Here is a 19,348-nt window from a genome sequence, read left to right as displayed (position 1 = left end):
GCACTCTCAGTCATCAAAGAGACTTTCTGAGAAGTTGTAACTGATTTGAAGTGAAGCAGCATTAAATGAATAGTGCAGAAAGCTTGTTTGGGTGCAAAGTAGGACTGAGCTATGGGGGAGAAGTGATAATGTGTGGCCTGGAGCATGTTCTGCTTGAATTAACCATGCTATTTTTCCCCTGGCTTTTCAGGTTTAGAGCATAATCACAGAATATGTTTTTCTGGGGAGACCTTAAAGTCATAGATGCAGAGATGGTTTCTGTGCAGGGGAGTTGTCACAACAACTGCCTGGACTGTGGGAAAGGGGAGAGCTTTGTCTACCACTAAAGTTTAAGAGGTTTTGATATATTTGTGTATCTCCAATGCTTTGATTCTGGTTGGACTACTGGTGTGCCTAGTTCAGGCTGTACATCCAAGTTTGAAAGATTGGAACTGCAGAAAAGCTTTCCTAAGTTCAGTCTTTCATAACTAATTACAGAATCTCAGAACGTTAGAGGTTGGAAGGGCCCTCCAGAGATCATCAAATCCACCCCCATGTCAAAGCAGGATCACCTAGGGCAGGCCACACAGGAACACATCCAGGCAGGTTTTGGAAGTCTTCAGAGAAGGAGACTCCACAACCTCTCTGAGCAGCCTGTTCCAATGTTTCATCACCCTCTGTAAAAAAAGTGTCCCCTTGTGTTGAGGTGGAACCTCCTCTGTTCTAGCTTGCACCTGTTGTTCCTTGTCGTATCACTGGGCACCACTGCAAAGAGACTACCACCTTCATCTTAACACCCACTTTTCAGATATTTATAGATGTTGATAGGATCCACTCTCAGCCTTCTCTTCTCAAGACTATACAGCCCCAAGTGTCTCAGTCTTTCTTCATAGAAGAGATGTTCAAGTCCCACAGTCATCCTCATAGCTCTCCACTGGACTCTCTCCAGCAGATCCCTGTCTCCCTTGAACTGGGGAGCCCAAAACTGGACACAGTATTCCAGGTGTGGTCTCATCAGGACAAAGTAGAGAGAATCTGTCTAGACCTGCTGGACACACTTTTCTTAATGCACTCCACAGCCACGTTGCTGTCCCATGGATAACTTGCAATCCACTAGGACTCCAAAGTCATTCTCCATGGAGCTGCTTTCCAGCAGGATCACCCCAAGTCTGTACTGGTGGCTGGTGTTACTCCTCCCCAGATGCAGGGCTCTCTACTTGTTCTTACAGGAGAGTATCAAAAGCCTTGCTGAAATCAGGATAGGTGATATCCACTGCTCTCCCTTCATCTCTCCATTTGCTCATGCCTGAGTAATTAGTGTAAAAGACAGTCAGACAAGAACCCTACTAAATCTCAGAAATCCTGGAGATAAGCAATAAGAAATGTTTGATATCAGCTATCTGCTCTTGGACTTTTCAGAGTGCTGAGCTTTCCTGTTACTGTATTTTGTCATACTACTTTGTTAGTGGAAACAGGTCTGGTAAGGAGCAAAGTTCTGATTTTTGCTTTTCTATGATATCCAGAAAATAAACTGTCTTTACTTACTCTGTTTGCAGACTGTTATCTTTGATGCTCTGGTTTTGCATGAGGAACAGTGTTAAAGAGATGTGACTTTGGCACACTGGGCCATATTCTTTGTTGTACTCTGGTTAGTAGACATTTTCAAATGGTTCCTCACCTGCTTTCATTTCTGTATCTCTGCAGCTGCCTGCTGGGTTGAGCATGCAAGTGACTCAATAAGGGATATGTGTCGAAGGCTTTAATTGAAATTTTATTCAGGAGGAGCATTATCTATTTCTTTTCTAATGTGTGTGCCTGTTCAATATTATGGCATGATATTCACCTTCTTTATTAGCATGGATTTGCTTACCAGTGTAAGAAAGACAGGCTTTTGCCTTTTTTTACTGCTTTCTCTATTAATCGATTCTAAATTTAAATTCCTAGGCAGTTGATTTCTGTGGTCTCTGTCTTCAAGTTCTGCATGTTTATTTACTTTGAGGAAAGGTAAACTGTGAGGCTTTTTTTTGTGTAACTTTGGATTCCTTGATTCTCAAAGCCTTTCAACATACCTAAACTCAGTGTGGATTGGGTATGTGGTTTTGCAAACTCTATTTCATCAATCAGGCCTTTTGTCTCTGATTCTTATCTTGACCTTGTCTCTTATCACAGCTTATGCCACTACCCAGAATTTCAGAATCATATTTTTAGCCTTAGATAAGTTGTCCAGATGATTTATGTTTTCAGCTTCTTTATATATTCCTTCATGTCCTTTGTTTTATAATCACACTTTAAACAAACAAACAAAGCCCAGAGCTGTTGTTTATTTTTCTCTGCAATATTTTTCACAGTCCTGTGTTAACTAAAAGCCATTAAAAAATATCAAGTACTACAGAAGTAGTTCTAGTGAGAAGAAATAATTATATCCTTTGGCTGCACATAGTAATGTAGTTCTTAAATTTTGTTAGTCATCTTTCAGAAGGCCAGAACATTTCAACTTTGGTGTGCCATTCTGCTACTTTGGTTTATTGTGGGTGAATTCTCAGCTCACTTTTACACCTGTGCTTTTCAGTATAATTGGTATATTCACAGAATCACAGAATGTTAGGGGTTGGAAGGGACCCCCAGAGACCTACTCCAATCCCCATGCCAAAGCAGGATCACCTGGGCAGACCACACAGGAATGCATCCAGCCCAAGGATTTGGCTGTTTCTCTTTGTGCCTGAATTTGACATTAGAAGGTCTTCAATCTACTGACTGTTGGGTAATATGACTTATTAACAAAGTAAGGGTCAGTTTATTTCATGCCTTGTATAATGGGAATATACAGCAGTTCTATACCACCAAATGCAGCAGTTCTTAACAGGCAGCAGCATCATATAACTACTTCCCAGATATCCTTGGAAAAACTCTCAGAAAAGATATTATAAACAGAGGGTAAGATACTGACCTTGGCTCAGCAGACTTGGATGAAGTGTTTAACTGTGGAAGAGCATTCAAACTGGGAGGAAAGGAGCCTCCTTGCCTGCAAGACTCCTGCTTCATAGCTTCTCTCCCTGGCTGGATCTTCACATGTCTGGGTGCCTTAGGTTAACTCTGCATTCAGCTGCCAGTGTCTGGTGAGCTCTAACCTGGAGCACTCTCACTCTGCACTAGGGCAGTGCTGGAAACATACCAGTTAATATTGACAAGTTCTGCCCAGAAAAACTCCTGCATGAGTCAAAGTTGTTCTCTTCTTGGAGGCCTTGAACTTGCAATGCTCTAGAATCCCCAGCTGTTCAGTTTATCATGGGTTTATGTTTTTGTGTTTTGGGTTTTTTTAATGTTGAGGTGCTGAAGACTTAACAAGAGGGCATTAACAGGTTCTAGGGTTCCCTGTTTGATGTCCTGTATTTGCTGGTTTGTACAACAGAGAGCTAACCTATCCTTGTTCCCATCAAATGCTTCTGTTGCCTTCTCTTACCCTCTGAGGAATCTTTTCCTTTGAAAGATGGGACTCATAAAACCTCTGCAGCAAACTCTTAATTTTAATTCCTGAACATCAGTGAATATTAAGGTGCTGTGAGAGTGAGTGTGCACAAATTAATAATATTAAAACAATTGTACCAACAATTTAATATTTTCTACCAACGTAGAAAGGTTGAAGTTTTACCTCAGTAAGACATGTAGGTGAAAACACAAAAGCTATTTACAAGTCCCACATTGTTACACCTTGTACTTTTATAATTACATAGTTGCAGCTTATTTGGCTGAAGACCTGGTGTGGCTACTTCACTTTCTATTAGTGCTGATGCATAGTTAACAATTACAGGTGCTAGTTTAAGTCAATGAAACAATAATATGATTCCATTTGAAATATGCCACTGTGATATGTAGAGTGATTAGATGTATAAAACTGCCCTTGTCATGTGCATTAAGCTGACCACTATCTATGCTTTACATGTTAATAGGAGCAGATGGGGCAGGGGGCTGATTATGACTATTTAGAGGTAGGCTTAGAATGCACCTGGCTTTATGGACTAAAATATATTAAGGGCCTTTATGAAATTGTAATTCAGTAACTTCTATGTGGATGGTGTTTTTTGAGTATGATTTTTTTTTTAAATACCATAAAATAGAAATGTGAAGGCTACATCCCTAGGTTTATTTAGCTCAGAAATAGATTAGTGTATTTATACTATATATACTACCATTTATAAGGTCCTGATGTATATTTGCAGTCATATCATCAGGCAATTTTCTGTCTTATCAGAAAAGGGAATTAAAAAGTATAATACTAGCCTCAGGGAAGCAAACTTTTTTGAAAACTCCTATCTGCTAATATCACCTGCCAATGATTTAATGTTTATAGTTTATGCTAACCTTTCTTAGCTTTCTTTTTATCCTTTATAGTCTGTGTACCTGGTAGAGGGGAAGCCTGCAGCCAATTGCCATTACTTTGTAGCTCCTATCTTTACTCACCAAATAGCTATTTTCTTTTTTATTCCTTTTTTTATTTTTTTTAAATTATTATTCCTGTAAGATACTAATTTTTGGCTGTTATAAAACTGTGATCTCATTATAAAAGGTTCATCCAAATAAATTCACAGCTATATTAGGACTTTAAATGTTAATGGCATTGTTTTACTTGGGAAAGACTTGGTTTTATATTGACACTTAAAGAGGCACCTTTAGATTATTTCATTTTGAGAAGAGTTGTTACAACAGCAAGAGAGTATTTTGGGACAGCTTGTGGGATCATAGTTTTTTAGGTAGTGCCACACTGAGGAATTCTTGGTAGACCTCCCTATTAAAAATATGTCTATAGTTTGAGTGCATACAAAAATCACAAGGTTCTTTATCAGTAATATGAACTGCTGCAATGTTTATTTAACTCTGGGATCTGTCGTCCTTTCTGTAGTTTCTTAGTCCTCTACTTCTTGTATAACCAGACACCAGTGGAGCTCAACTTGAACTCCAGTGTCACGTTTTAGTCGCACTCAACCTTTTCTTGCTTTCTGCAGCTTGCATCAGACATTTTCCAGTTACAGGTGGGAAGTATTCTTCATGTGCAGTCATGGAAACCAGCTAAGAAATTTTGATAAAGCCCAGTAATGATGTCATGGGAATGTTATTTAGTCAGTACACTTAGTCATAGAATTGTAGAATGGTTTGGGTTGAAACAGACCTTCAGAGGCCATCTAGTCCAACTCCCCTGCAGGCAGCAGGGACATCTTCACCTAGAGCAGGTTGCTCAGAGCCCCAAACAACCTGTCCTGGAAGCTTTCCAGGGATGAGTCATTTATCACCTCTTTGGGCAACATGTGCCAGTGTCTCACTGCCTTCTCTAAAATCAGGCACCAGAGTATAGAGTAGATGTGTAGTAGAATAGTTTTGTGTCCTATCTGCAAGTAGGTATCATGTGCTGGGAAAACTGTCCTTTCATATATAGTCTTCATGTTTAATGGAATGGGATTCACCTGAATCAGATCTCACTGAAACTTTTAGGACTTGGCTCTAAACATATTCAATTGTATCTATTTCTAATTGATCTCATTCTACCATAAGCCTGAAGTAAAGCACTGTTTGTAATAAAACAAAAAATCTACTCACAATTGTTTCTACGTGGGAAACTTTTAATACTTTTCGATCTCTTTCACACTCAGAAGCGTTCTCTCATTGCTTCCTGAACTCAGTCTAGGCATATCTGACCTGTGTGGGTCACAGCTGAATTTTACTTCCTTTCACTTAGTAATAAAAAGTGTACTTTTTTTTGTTCAACTATTGAACATGTGCCAACATTTAATGCCTAGAATTAATAGAAGTAGTCATTGCTTTATTGGATTTGAATAAATTGATACTGGAGTCTGTTAATCCCATATGCACTGGATTATTCATTTGCCTGTTTTACAAAAATATAGAAGCCATACTGAGAGCAGTTTTGCATTTATTATGCTGTGTAACTAGCCCTGCTTCTACAAAAGGGGAAAAAAAAGCCCAGATAAATTTCAGATCTTTGAAAGCTTTTAGAATTGCATTATTGTTGGTTTTGGTTTTGCTGTTACTTAGAAGCCAGACTGTATATGGATAGTTTATGCTGCCATAACTGTCATCACAGTGTGATTTTCTTTTTTCAAAGTTCCCAAAACAGTTCACCTTATATAACCTTTGGCTGTGAATACAGTTAGAGTGCTATAGGTTTTTTTGTATTGTGAGCATTGGAGATGTCCTTAATCGTAGACTATAATTGAGCTGTTATGAGTTTGTGTGTCTGTAAAACTTTTAAAAGTTTCAATTGTATTCAGTGGCTGATGTCTGTGCTGGGTTGAGTTGATATCTAAGGAAAAACTATACACTTTTAAAAATCCAACTCTATTTTTAAAAATCAAGACAAAAAATTGGTGCTTTGTTCTACTTGCTCTGACCACTGCCTGTTGTAGTTTTTAGTAGCAAACAGGCGCATGTCTGCTCATTGAAACAACAAAATCCTGAGTTTGTGTGCTGCTAAATCCTGAGGTAGTATGGAGGGGGGAGCATGTGGGAAGAAACTGCCATATTCCACAAAGTACTTGACTCTTATGCTGAATCGTTGAGGAATCTCTTTGCTTTTTGGTTCAGTGTGTGACCCAAATATAAGCTGCCATAGGACATGTGAGTGGCTGTCATGAAATGGCACAAAGTTGGAATTGGAAGGTGAATTAGAAGCCCTGAGGTTTTCATTCTTGATTGGACTGTAAACCTGTTGATGACCTTGAGCAGATCACATTAACCTGGATTTTCCAAAGCATTTGCGCTCTTGAACTGGCTCTATAGGTTGGTCAGTCCCAATTTCCTGTAAGGTGAGAATAGTGCTTTAATAGTGTGCAGACACTTCATTAAAAAGTGCTATGAAATTCTGCAATGCAAAGCATTACAGGTGGTGCAAAATATTGTTATGAATTAATAATATATAAATTAGTAATAATAACATGGTTAGGTTTACCCTATGATGATGTACTTTATCCTTAGCCAGGATAAACCATAATCCACTTAGGTTTTTTGGTTGTTTTTTTTTTTTTTTCTTTTTTACATTGGAGTGCAGCAGTTAAGGGTCTTTAGAACACTTCTGCAATATTAAAATGATTTTTCAGCCACTGTATTGGCTTCTTCAGTCTAGTCTATGATTTTAAAAAAGAAAAAAAAAACAAAAGCCCAAGGTATTATTTACTTAATTAGTCCCCTTTGCAGCATGAATTTCTTTGTGAACATTTCTGCTTAATAAGTATTATATCTGTTGATGTTCCTTATGTTACTAAGCAACACCACCACCATCAAATAATAGGAAAAAACCTGTGTAATAAGGCACTGTAATTCTGATCATGTATCATGGGGTTAATTTCATATGAATGGTCTGAGATTAAAAGAGTGTGCTGTGTAGCAATGTAAAATATTTATATTCCTTATAAAAAAAGAGTTCATATCTTGTAAAAGTGTGCATTTAATTGCAGAAAGGGAAAAAAGCAACACAAAAAGTATTGAAATAACATTCCAATTTTACTTGATAAATAATCTTTTAAAGCTTTACATTTATGTAGCAACTGTAACCTAATCATAGGATCTAAAGTCATAGAGCTTCATCAAAAATCAAATATCTTAGGCTGAAGCTGGAATCTTTTTCTGATGGAATTGCTCCTAAAGGCAATTTTCATCTATTTAGGCACTAGTCTTATAGCACATTTTGAATTTGATGATTTCTTGTAGTATTTTCTGGTTAAGGTTTTGGTCTAGCACTGACTCCCAAGAGATTTCCACTTTATAAAACAACTACTGAATTGCAAACTTTTTAAGCTAACATTATTGGTACAATTTTTGAAAACAATTCTTTGGTCTGTTAAAAAAAAAAGTGAAATCTCTTCTGTTACTTGTTTTTCAGAGTGTTTTGTAGATAACTGCTGTTTTCAGATGGTAAATTAAACAGAGTCAAACTTGCATTATATGTGAACATAAGAATATTCTACAAGACCAATTTTTTCCTTACGTCTCAGAATGAATTTCTCGTTTGGCCTCCAGGCTTCTTTGAATGACGGTATCTGCACCTGATTCCTAGGTACATGAAACCAGGTAACTAGCAGTTAATTAGGGATAAACTAATATTAAGTGTGTTGGACTTTTTGAAAATAATATTAAAGCAAATTTGAGCATTTTTTCATCTATCACCAGCTCTAGGAGAACACATCTCTGTCTATACTACTGCAAATTTCCCAGTCTCCAATATTTTTGTTGTGTTTTGTTTTCACACTGGCTTTACTTTATTTCAGAGAAATTCCTTCTTTATTTTCTCCTTTAAGTTGTTAACCTTGTTAATCTCAAGACTACTTAAAAACTCTAAAAATAGTTTTCTTTCAGGTGAAATAAAGTTGCCTAAATTATCTGTCAAGAATCCTCACAACAAGGGTGGCAAGACTCTGGAATGGATTGTCCAGAGAGATGCCTCCTCCCTGGAGATGTTCAGTGCCAGGCTGGATGGGGCTTTGAGTAACCTGCTCTAGTTGAGAGGCATCCTGGCAGGGAGGTTGGATTAGATGATCTCTAAGGTCTCTTCTGAGCCTAAGTCATTCTATGATTCTGTGATATGGGGTATGGTGCTCTATATGGCAAGATATGGAAGAGAGCTAGGGAAATCAAAGCAAGCAAGTAGCAGTTAGGAAATTAAAATCAGGTAAAAAATTCTAATTTGTGCTCAGAAGAAATACAAGTTGTTGAAGGGTTAGTGTCCATCACTGGTCACCTATAGGGTGAAAAAACACATGGCTTGGGTTTGTTGTTTTGTTTTTTTTTTTTCTTCTGAAATAAAGTCGGGGGTTTAGTAACTTCGGTATAAGTTTTCTATTGTGATCAAGGATTAGATTTGCAAATTTAATTTCCAACTGGTGATGGGTTTAGAAATACTGATTTGTCTTAATTTTATTTTATAGATGCTTCAGAAACTTGCTGTGCACTTACCACGGGTTCTGCCAGTCGGCTGGAAAGGGGACTTATCTATTCTTTCATTAGTCAAGCATAACCTTATCTCAAACTAATTATTCTTCTCCACATGGCCTTCCTACTCGTGTCAGCTTATCTTCTGCTGACTCATGCTCGGGGTGCTCCTGTTGAGAATGGGGCACTGTTGGAAACACTGAAGTCACAAGTAGGATTATTCAGCAATAAAAGTGAACACTATTCAGCACAGGTGAGACCTCCTGGCACAAGTCGACAAATACCTCAGACAATCATCATAGGAGTTCGTAAAGGAGGGACAAGAGCTTTGCTGGAAATGTTGGATATTCATCCTAATATTGTGGTAGCAGCTACAGAAGTCCACTTCTTTGACTGGGATGAAAATTATGTGAAAGGAATTGACTGGTATAGAAGTCTGATGCCATTTTCATATGGAAATCAAATTACAATTGAGAAAACACCAGGCTATTTTACATCGCCACAGGCTCCAGAAAGAATTCATGACATGAATAGCTCCATTAAACTGCTGCTCATTCTAAGAGATCCCACTGAGAGAGTTATATCTGACTATACCCAAGTATATTACAACAGAGTAGAAAGCCACAAGCCTGTTCAGCTTTTTGAAGATATTGTTATTAAGAATGGAGCACTTAATACCAAATACAAAGCTATTCAGAGAAGTCTATATGATGTTCATATGGAAAAGTGGCTTAAGCATTTCAGTTTGGACCAGATTCACATAGTCGATGGCAATACTTTAATCAAGGACCCTCTTCCTGAATTACAAAAAGTTGAAAGGTTTCTAAATCTTCCTTCCCGAATTGTGTCTTCTAATTTTTATTTTAACCAAACCAAGGGATTCTACTGCATTAGAAGTGATGGAAGAGAGAGATGTTTACATGAATCCAAAGGACGTCCCCATCCTCTTGTTAACAACACTGTTTTAGAGCAACTGTATTCATACTTCAGAGAGCACAATGCAAAATTTTACAGAATGGTTAATCATTCCTTTGACTGGCATTAATGCATTTGCAATCAATGTTTCTTAAAGGGCCTGAAAACAAACTCAGTCAAACATCTTTCTAAACTGTAAAGACGCCTATTACGGGACCTTCACACACTGGTTTTATGCTTCATCGGAATAACACATCTGTTAACTCATGGAAATGGTACCCTTTATGTTGGGAAAAATAAGTTTCACATAGTTGTATTATTACTGAGCATCCTACACTGATCTTTCTCCCATTATGCAAATACATTACCTTCAGCTAACTTATTTCTGATACGTATCTGTTAAAAAATTTGTGCTGGAAAAATGACTGTGTTAACAGTGTAAAAAAAAAAAAAAACCTGTAAATATTTGCAATGGTATTACTCTAACTGTTCTGTATCTTTTGTTGTTGTTAGTATTTTTTATATCATGCACAGCGATAGTGTCATTGATTTCTACAGTTTTTCATGCAATAAGTTAAATTGTATGGTGAAACAGGGCCATACCTAGTGGCTCCAGTAAGTAATTCATCCTCTGTTAATACACCAAAGTTCTTAATTAATAATAAAAGGAATCCATTTCACCTATGACTTTGAATAGGTGAAATAGAAGCTTCCTGTCTGTATATGGTTAGTATTAAACCACTCTTAATATCTTGGATTTAAAAAAAAAAAAAAATTTAAAAAAATCTCCAACCACAGTAAGAATGTAAACTGTTTGAAGAAGCTTTATATGAGAGTTCTGAATGTAAAGAAATGAGAATATCCTAGGCAACCTCAATTTACAGTGTTATTCTGTACACTAAGAAAAAAAAAAGGGGCAAAAACTTATTAGTATCAATAACTGTACAAGTATTTGACTATATGAATTACATCACTTTCTTCTTGAATGGAAAAACTCTTAATTAGTACTCCCATATTAATTATGTTTGTATTCTGTGACGGGTTGTTCTATTGCTTTCCTGGCTTTAGCTCACATATCTCCATAAGCACAATAATTCCTGGTTGCTTTTTGGTTTGGTTTGGTTTGGTTTTTGTTTTTAATAAATAGAGAGGGAGAGAGAGAGAATTTATTTGCTTGTCCTCCAAAGCAAGGAGTATTTTTTATTTTGTCATTTCTAACGCTGATCATCAGAACATCTCAAGGCTAAAATAACATCTTTTTATGCTGTATCTCAGACACAGTGGTCAATAAACCAGGTGTAACATATTCAGATTATATAAAAAAAACCCTGAATTAGGATTTTTAACTTTTTTTTTTAAGTTGGTTTTTTTTTTTTTGATTGACAGTATTGTGCTGGTCTGTTCTTTTTTTTTTTTTCTTTTGTGCATTAACATTTTATTATATGCCAATACCAAAGAAGAAAATCAACTTGAAATGTTAAATATGGTGCCAGATAGCACTCCAGATGCAGATGTGCTTATTTGAAATTGTACCTCTCAACCCAAATCCTCTAGTTCACCCTCTAGTAGAACCAGTCATGAGGTGCACTCCAAGTTTCTCAGATCACTGGTAAGCTGCAGTTGTGTGGGCCCTCTCTGAACATCACAGCATCAAACTCCACCTAACCCTGATGAGGATCCTGAGTCTATGTCCTGTCTGTCTAAGCTACCATGTGGAGTGTAAGTTCCTAATATGGGACTCAAGTCTTCCACTTCACATGCTAAAAGGTATGTATTGCATCACTGGGTTTTAGGGTTATAATACCTTTTGAGGGGGCTACTTAGATGTTAGGCAGATAGCAGTATTCCAGTGAAGCTGGACAGAAGCATACCCAGACAGATTCTACAGAAATAGTTTTCTTCAAACACTCCCTCAATAAATGTAAAATGTTAATATAATAAATCTTAATTCTTATCTCTTCCACTACTTGTATGCATATATATGAGAGAAAATTATATCTAATTTTTCTGTTAAGGTATAATTAATCTCTGAAGTTATCTTTCTGAAGTATGGTTATTTACTACACCTCTGATTTCTACAGGTGACTCAAACAGTTACTTATTTCTTCCATCTTTTCTGAGACTGTGGCTTTTAATCATTAATCTGACCACTACTCAGGAGCAGGAGGTTCTCTCTGGAATTTGCATTTCAAGAGAGCTGGTCTGTGTATGTTAATGATGCACACATCTACTTGCCTTGTTAGCACTCTTCACTCCCTCTCAGCTTTTTTGGGAAGGACAAAGCTGATGGAATGAATTCAATGATCATTCTAGTGTTTACTAATACCAGAAGAAAAATATGCATAATATAATTTGGATGAGGCATTGGTGGGGTTTTTTGGTTGGTTGGTTTTACATCAATCAAGATTCTCATCTGAAGTTTTGTTTGGGTAAATGTTCTACAAAGAGGCAACTTAACCTTTGCAAAGTAGAATTCAGTAAATATAGTAGACTATAATTTAACACTACAAACTTTCAATCAATTTCTCATTCTGTGGTCTGAAAAGTATTATCTCATGAAGCCCTGGCCTTCTCCACTCTTACCATCTTCAAAAAGCCCTTCTGTCATCCTCAGGAGAATGACAGCTTAATCCAAGATGCACTGAGCCATGCTTTAGTAATACTGGAATAAACACTATTCAGCTATTGGCACTTGGAATTCAAAACTAGTCAAAGTTTGGAATTAAGAAGGGAATTCTCAATTTAAGACATTACACATGTCCTTACCCTTACCTGTTTCCACATTTGATGCCAAATCAGAAAGTATTCTTCTCCAAACTGGCCATCGAAGGACTTTTATCTCATCATATGATACTCGAGCGGTGTTTGCAGAAATAAACTTCGTGTGGGAAGGTTGCTGAAGAGATCATGCAGTTTTTTTCAAAGGTTGTTGGGAGCATCTGAAACAGACAATAAGTGTAAGACTACTGCAGATTTTATGATGACTTGAGCAGCTCTTTGATGTCATTTTGAATTCCACATATAGTAAGCTATCACTTTAAATACTGTTTCTTTCCCTTTTTAGTTAAAATGCTATAGTTACAGTTGCTTTGATCTAGTATCACTGAGAACTAGCAATATCAACCAACCACAGCTGTAACTGGATCAGTTTAGTCTTTGACACAATAAGCAGCACACTTTTTTTTTTTTCATAGAGGCTATATATATTACCTGCAGTACATAAAGAAAAAACACTAGGAAACTGAAGAGCTAGGGTTTGGCCCCCAAAACCCTCTTCTAGTACTTAAACAATGAGCAAACAAAACCAAAAAGGTTCTCCTGTTGCACTCATCCCCATTGTTTTACTAGGAAGAGAGTTACATTTTTGTATTGTATCCTCTGCATCCAGCTCTCAAAGGCCTTGGGCTGACTTCTGGGTATTTTCTTAGCCATGACAGCGCATCTGTGGTTTCTCTTAAAGAATATCTGTTAGAGCAGAGGCAATATTGTGGAGAAGTTTAGAGAGCCGCACACTCAGTGCACTTCATCACATGCTGCTACACATCAACTCCTTCAGTATCCTTCTGATACAAAATTGATAGATAATCCTATAAAATGCATCAAAGTCTACTGCAGTGAGGTGCATCTGCATACAGAGTTTTCAGTCTTCATACACATTGTAGTGACAGACTTGATGGAGTGGGTGAAATGGCTGCACTTTGTGATCTCAGAGGTCCTTTCTGGCCTGGATTACAAGAGCACATCAAAAAGAGAATTAAAAATTGGGTTGCTTCCAGTTTGCTAATACAGATACTTTCATGAGCTGGACAAAAATTTTAATATTGTCATAACCTCTCTCATTTCTTGTTTGTGTGCCAAAACCAAAACTATGCTTATAAGAGCACAGTTGGTTTTAGTTTTTTGGTTTTGGTTTCTTCTGAAAGAGAGCCATGCCCAATACCTTGATCCACTGTAAAAGCTGCACAGTAACAATACTCACAATAACATTTCCTTGCAGAGAAAGCAACATCTAGATTGTTTTGATGTTTTTGATCATGCTACTTCAAATTCAATCATTTGATCATTTCCTTCAAAAGCTTGAATTTTATTATATAAATCAACACACACACTGGAATTAAAATCAGTAGTTATTTGCCTAGCACATAAGTCATTACCAGCAGTTACTGGCCAATAATTTCCATTTTTACTATGTCAACTTTCACTGTGACTTACTAAATTGTTTTGCTATTTTATAAAACAAATTTAGAAGTCAAAACCAAGAGTGGATAAAAAGACTGTAGTATCATTCTGTGACAATAGAGGAATTATCATGTCTTTAAGGTTAATTAACAGTGCCATGAGCTTACCACAATTCCTGAACATTATTGAAAGCCAAAATACTAACAGAACAGCAAAGTTAAATCTATTCCTTAGGGAAAATGCAACAGATTAAAAACAGACTAACAGACTGACGTAAATCATACTTCCCTGGAAAAATAGATGTGATATAAAACATGCAATATCTCATTAATTACCCCACAAAACAAGTACTATATGAAGTCTACTTTCTGATGCAGAATAGTCTTACACTTTCAGGTTGTAAGTTCTTTCTTTTAATACCATTACAACAACCTCTCAGTACATGTTTAAAGAAAAACATCTTAATGTAAACTCTTTTTATCAGTGGTACAGTTTTTCTCTCAAAGGACATTTCTCTGTTTTTTTTTTTTTTATTATTGTTTCCTCTGGGATGTGAAGGTGGTTTGAGTCACACTACAATAAAAGTAGAGTTATCATACCAGAATTAAGACCATAGCTTCTGTTTATTACAGTGCTCATTGAAGAACTTTTATTTTTTTTAATATAGGAACAACCTCTTATTTTCTCTCTCTTCATTAGATAATACAACTACATTGTAGATTTTCTTATTCAGAAGAATGTTAAACTCCTGCATATTACTCTAAAGCACTGATTAACAGATCTAAATCAGATGACAGTAACAAAAGGGAAACTGGTAATTAAGAATCTATTCCTCTTGCCACTCACACCGACTAAGATTTCCTTATTTTTAAACTCTCTTGATGTGAATATTATGATCTATTGTAAACTTTCTATTAGGAATGGACCAGCCAAACTTGTAACAGGAAAAAATTAAGGGCAACTAGAATGCATTAAGACCTTCTGCTGAGTATTTGTTGACATAAAAATGATGCATTTAAAAAGGAAAATTACAATTGGCCTGGAAAGGCAATGCACAGGACTAAGTAACATGCTGCTCCAGGGATTTATCTAGATACTCCACATGCCTGAATTGATTTTACTATCATTAGGCTTATTAGGGGTATACACAGAATGGCTTGAACTGGAAAGGACCTTAAAGAACCTGCAGTTTCAAACCCCCTACCAAAAATACACATTTTCCAAACACAGTATTTCAGCTTATTGGAAAATACTACAGTACTGTAAGGACAGGTTGAATATATTGGGTGAAATGCTGCACTGCTGCTAAGGCAAACTGGATGGGAATTAATTCTCTATACTAAGTGTTAGACACTTCTTGTAGAAAATAAGTGGCAGTAGATGCAGCAGGTTTGTTGTTTGACAAGGACTGTCACCTTAGAAGACTGAAGATACCATTTGTATACTTCACCATGATACAAATCTACAAATGAAGGCAAGTGACACAGATGGAACACTCTAAACTGCAAGGGGGTGCATTGCTGTCTTGAGTGAAGAAAGGTGAAAGGCTTATAAACAATATATGCACACATACCTGTCATATGTAGCTTGCAAAGTACACTCAGTCTAAAACAAAACCAATCAGGATCTATAGCTGTCCACTAAGTTGATCCTGTTGAAGGCATACTAAACTTGAAGGAACAACAGTTCCAGTAGGAGCTATTTGTAACTCACTACTGTATTTATAAACTGGAGTCTTAGGCCATGCACTAGGCATCTTCTGAGAGCTATCTCACCATATACTGCTCTTAATATTCTCACCTTGCAGACAATGGGTCCAGATTCAAAGTAAGCATCTATTATGTGTTTGCCAGACAGCCCATATTTATGCCATTGAAATTCTTTCTCAAGTGACCATACAACAAAATGACTGAAATGAATGGATTCTCTGGAATAAAAAAGTAGTTAATGGGTCATATGCTTAGGGTCTGTCTACGTACAGTAAACATAGCAGAGCAGAGTTCAAGTGAACTACCTTTCATACTTCTAAAAAATAAACTTTGTGTGGTTCTCTTTCCTTTAATTTAACAGGGAGGAATTCTCCTCCATATTAACAACAAACTTGTAATTTAAAAATTCAAAATTATCTTAGAATTTAAAAATATTTTGGTTTCAGTGTCTCAGATAAGAAATTACCATTCAAAAGTTACTACATTTTTAGCAGCATTAGAAAACTCTTCACTTTCTTTTTAGTTCTTTTCTGTCATGTGTCCCACTTTCCCATCCTTCCCTTCCAAAAATATTTTCATAGCAAATACCCTTTTGGACAGCAATGTTGTATGAGCAGAGTTCACAATATTAATCACTTGCATTAAAAATGCAAACATCAAACTTTAGGTAGAGTAATAGCTGAGTCTTACATTTCCACAGGTGGAAAGAAATGAGATATGAAATAAATTTATGGTCACTTAGAATGGGTACCTGAGTATTGTGTGCTCCAGATTATGCAGAGGTCAGGGCTGCTTCAACCATCCAAATAACTCTGTGCAATATCTTCTGTGAGTTCAGGACGATACTATTTGAACTGCAAAGAATAAATTGGTACTTGAAGTTGCATCTGCTGCTAGATACAATAAGCAAGAAAGTACAGGAGCTGTCATCTTGTGAGGGACCTATGCCCACAACTCCTTTTTATCAAATAAGTATTTGGTACAGTTATATATCCTTGTATGACTCCCTGTCCTATCATCCTTGTGTTCTGATCTAAGGTAGCAGGATTATGTTACCTCACTTTACCACTAATTTGCAAGACAAAATAGCTAATCCTAGTACATATAACAAGCAGAATGATTGAGGATATATTTTGGAGGTTAGGAAAAAAAAAATCACTTTCCATTTTAAAAAAAAAGTATTTATTTGCTATGTAACAGAAAAATTTGGATTCATGAGCTCCACTAATGTAAAGTGGCAGTGACTTCAGTCAGCTACAATGACTGCAGTAAAACTACCCTAATTTGTAGGTAAGGATCTAGTCTGAAATGTGTATAGGTAGGGAATGCTACTTCAGTCTTAGGTGAGTGATAAACCAAATGAAATAACTGTACTTTTGGAAACATAAATATTCTTTATCACTTAATACACAAAACAAACATTTTATAGTAATGCTAATAAGCTTTTTCTCTCTTCATTTGATTTGCCTGTAGAAATTCTCGTCAGTGACAAGCAATAAACTGCAAGGAGAGACGGGAGAAAAACTCCTTTATTTGCATTGCTGGCCTCATTCTGTCAATGTATCACCCAGATTGCTGGATACACACAGAGATGCATTCTGCCACTGCTAGGAAGGGACCTGCATTTCCTGCTGTCTATTTCAACTTATTAGTAATAGGACGATGCTTCTGGCACATCTAAAATAAATTAATATTGGATTAATTCAATTGAGAAAGGCATCAGAAAAACACATTGCAGATTCGCTCCTCACAAACTTGAGACCAATATATTTAAAAAAAAAAAGTAGCATGGTAATTATGTTTACATGTATAACTGCCTAAAGCTGAGCCAAATGACAGAACATATTCTAATGCTTTCTAACACAATTTCAGTGCTGATTAAGCTACCAGTTCATAAAACAACTCAATAGTGTTTTCAACACTAATAGTAATGCAAAGGAATGTTTTAAAATAGTTTTGGTTTATTTTACACAGCATTTCATCTGAATTACTAAAGTATTTTTTTATTTATTACTACAGATTCAAAGTTGTGCTCACTGATCATTTCTTTATTGTTCATTTATATCGCTTTGAATATCAGTGCAGCTGTCTTTTTTTAAGTGGTAATATGCTGGGCAAGAACAACTGCCAAACTTTACATAATTTACATAATTGACTTAAGTGTAGTACTTAAAAAACGTGTAACACTCTATCTAATCAATTTAAACGTAATGCAGTACTAAAAGTAATAAAGCAATAGAAAATTCTAAAGAAATGTTTTGGCATTTATAGTACCTACTGATAGGAAGATGAAAATGAACAGAACAAATGGGAGACACTTTCTGTAGCTTTTGACTAGAAATAACTCCTGCCTGTAACAGACTTTGTACTTGAGCTAGGGCTGCAGATCTCGATCACTGCTTTGAATGTGCTGTGTTCTGATATTTTGTTTATACTACCTGTGTCTCCAGTAGGACCTCAGATACAGTTCTATCATATTCAACCTAAGTAAAACTGTCAGAATTTCACTGGATGTGAGGATGAATTAGGATTTATTAATCTTGTGGCCCTAAGAGGCAGATAAGATACAAATAGAATAATAAAGATACCTTTAGCAAAAGGTCTCAGCATGTTTAGTAGCTTGCCCTTTGTGTTCAAGTGAAGAGCATAAAACCATTTTTGACTGAAGTATTTAATAGCTTATAATTTAAAATAATCAAGTATAATAGGCTCTCAAAAACTCTCAAGACCACTGGGAAATAAGCTGAAAGTGTCAAGTTATTTTTTTTTCATAAACAATGTCCACAGCAAAGAGTGATGGTTCTTTAATAAGGTTAGACAATTTCCACATTCTCTCTTCCTTTGTCAGCTAATTTAAAACATAACTACTAATAGCTGAATAATTACAGCTGAAAATATTGTTGCACAAAGCTTTCGGCTTATAGGTAGAATGCATATTTTTAAAGATACTAAGTGTATGACACATCTGAGCTCTGGGGGGCAAGCATTCCACACAAGTACTCCAGAGGGAAAGATACTCTCTCAGTTTATTCCATTTTAGAAAGCCCTCAGGCTCAAAGCGTCTTTCACCTAACCAACAAGATTGAAATGGAATACAGGGCCTCAGAAGCTGAAAATGCACTTGGGATGCAACCCTCTTGGGACTTTGAATATTAACATGAAAAATCTTAAACTTTGGGCTACCAGACAGCTGAGACAGATAGCAAAACATTGTGAAGAGTCAAGCTCCCTTCTGCTACTGTCTCCTTGCAATGATAACACACAACATCTTAGGGAACCAGCTGCAGGCAACAGATCACTTATGCAAGTTGCCCAATGCACTAGATGTGTTTCTCAAATCTGTCTTCCATTTCACAACAATATGCATCATTATAATCATCAGGGAATTCAAACAGCTTAATCTCATTATCATTGCCATGCACTTAACAGTGGCTTCAGGTCCTTAAGTTGCAGCTTCTGGTCAGTAACAGCACGTAGCCTGCACAACCTGCTGGCCTGCAGAAACAGTGCTTCATCATAATTCAAAAGGCCTCGGGAAAGAACACTTTCTTCAGACCTCCTGCCAGAACCAATCATGGTACATTAAATCTGCAGGGATTCTGCCTTAGCTAATCTCATCTTTTTATCATCTA

The 19,348-nt window shown here is 36.5% G+C and overlaps 1 protein-coding gene across 1 annotated transcript; it reads left to right on the top strand.

The window, feature by feature from the left end:
* Positions 1-8,917: 8,917 nt before the first annotated feature.
* LOC128968153 (heparan sulfate glucosamine 3-O-sulfotransferase 1-like) lies at positions 8,918-9,958 on the top strand. The gene has a single exon (XM_054382500.1). It carries the CDS (start codon positions 9,029-9,031, stop codon positions 9,956-9,958), a length of 930 nt encoding a protein of 309 aa, XP_054238475.1. The 5' UTR covers positions 8,918-9,028.
* The last annotated feature ends 9,390 nt before the right edge of the window (positions 9,959-19,348 follow it).

This window comes from Indicator indicator, chromosome 7 (genome assembly GCF_027791375.1).
Source record: "Indicator indicator isolate 239-I01 chromosome 7, UM_Iind_1.1, whole genome shotgun sequence".
Classification (NCBI taxonomy): Eukaryota; Metazoa; Chordata; class Aves; order Piciformes; family Indicatoridae; genus Indicator; species Indicator indicator.
The sequence above is the reverse complement of the archived record's forward strand: the minus strand, read 5'-3'. Positions and strand labels throughout refer to the sequence as shown.

Excerpts from the sequence above, each read along its gene's own strand:
- LOC128968153 (XM_054382500.1), top strand. The coding sequence starts at position 9,029 with ATGGCCTTCCTACTCGTGTCAGCTTATCTTCTGCTGACTCATGCTCGG.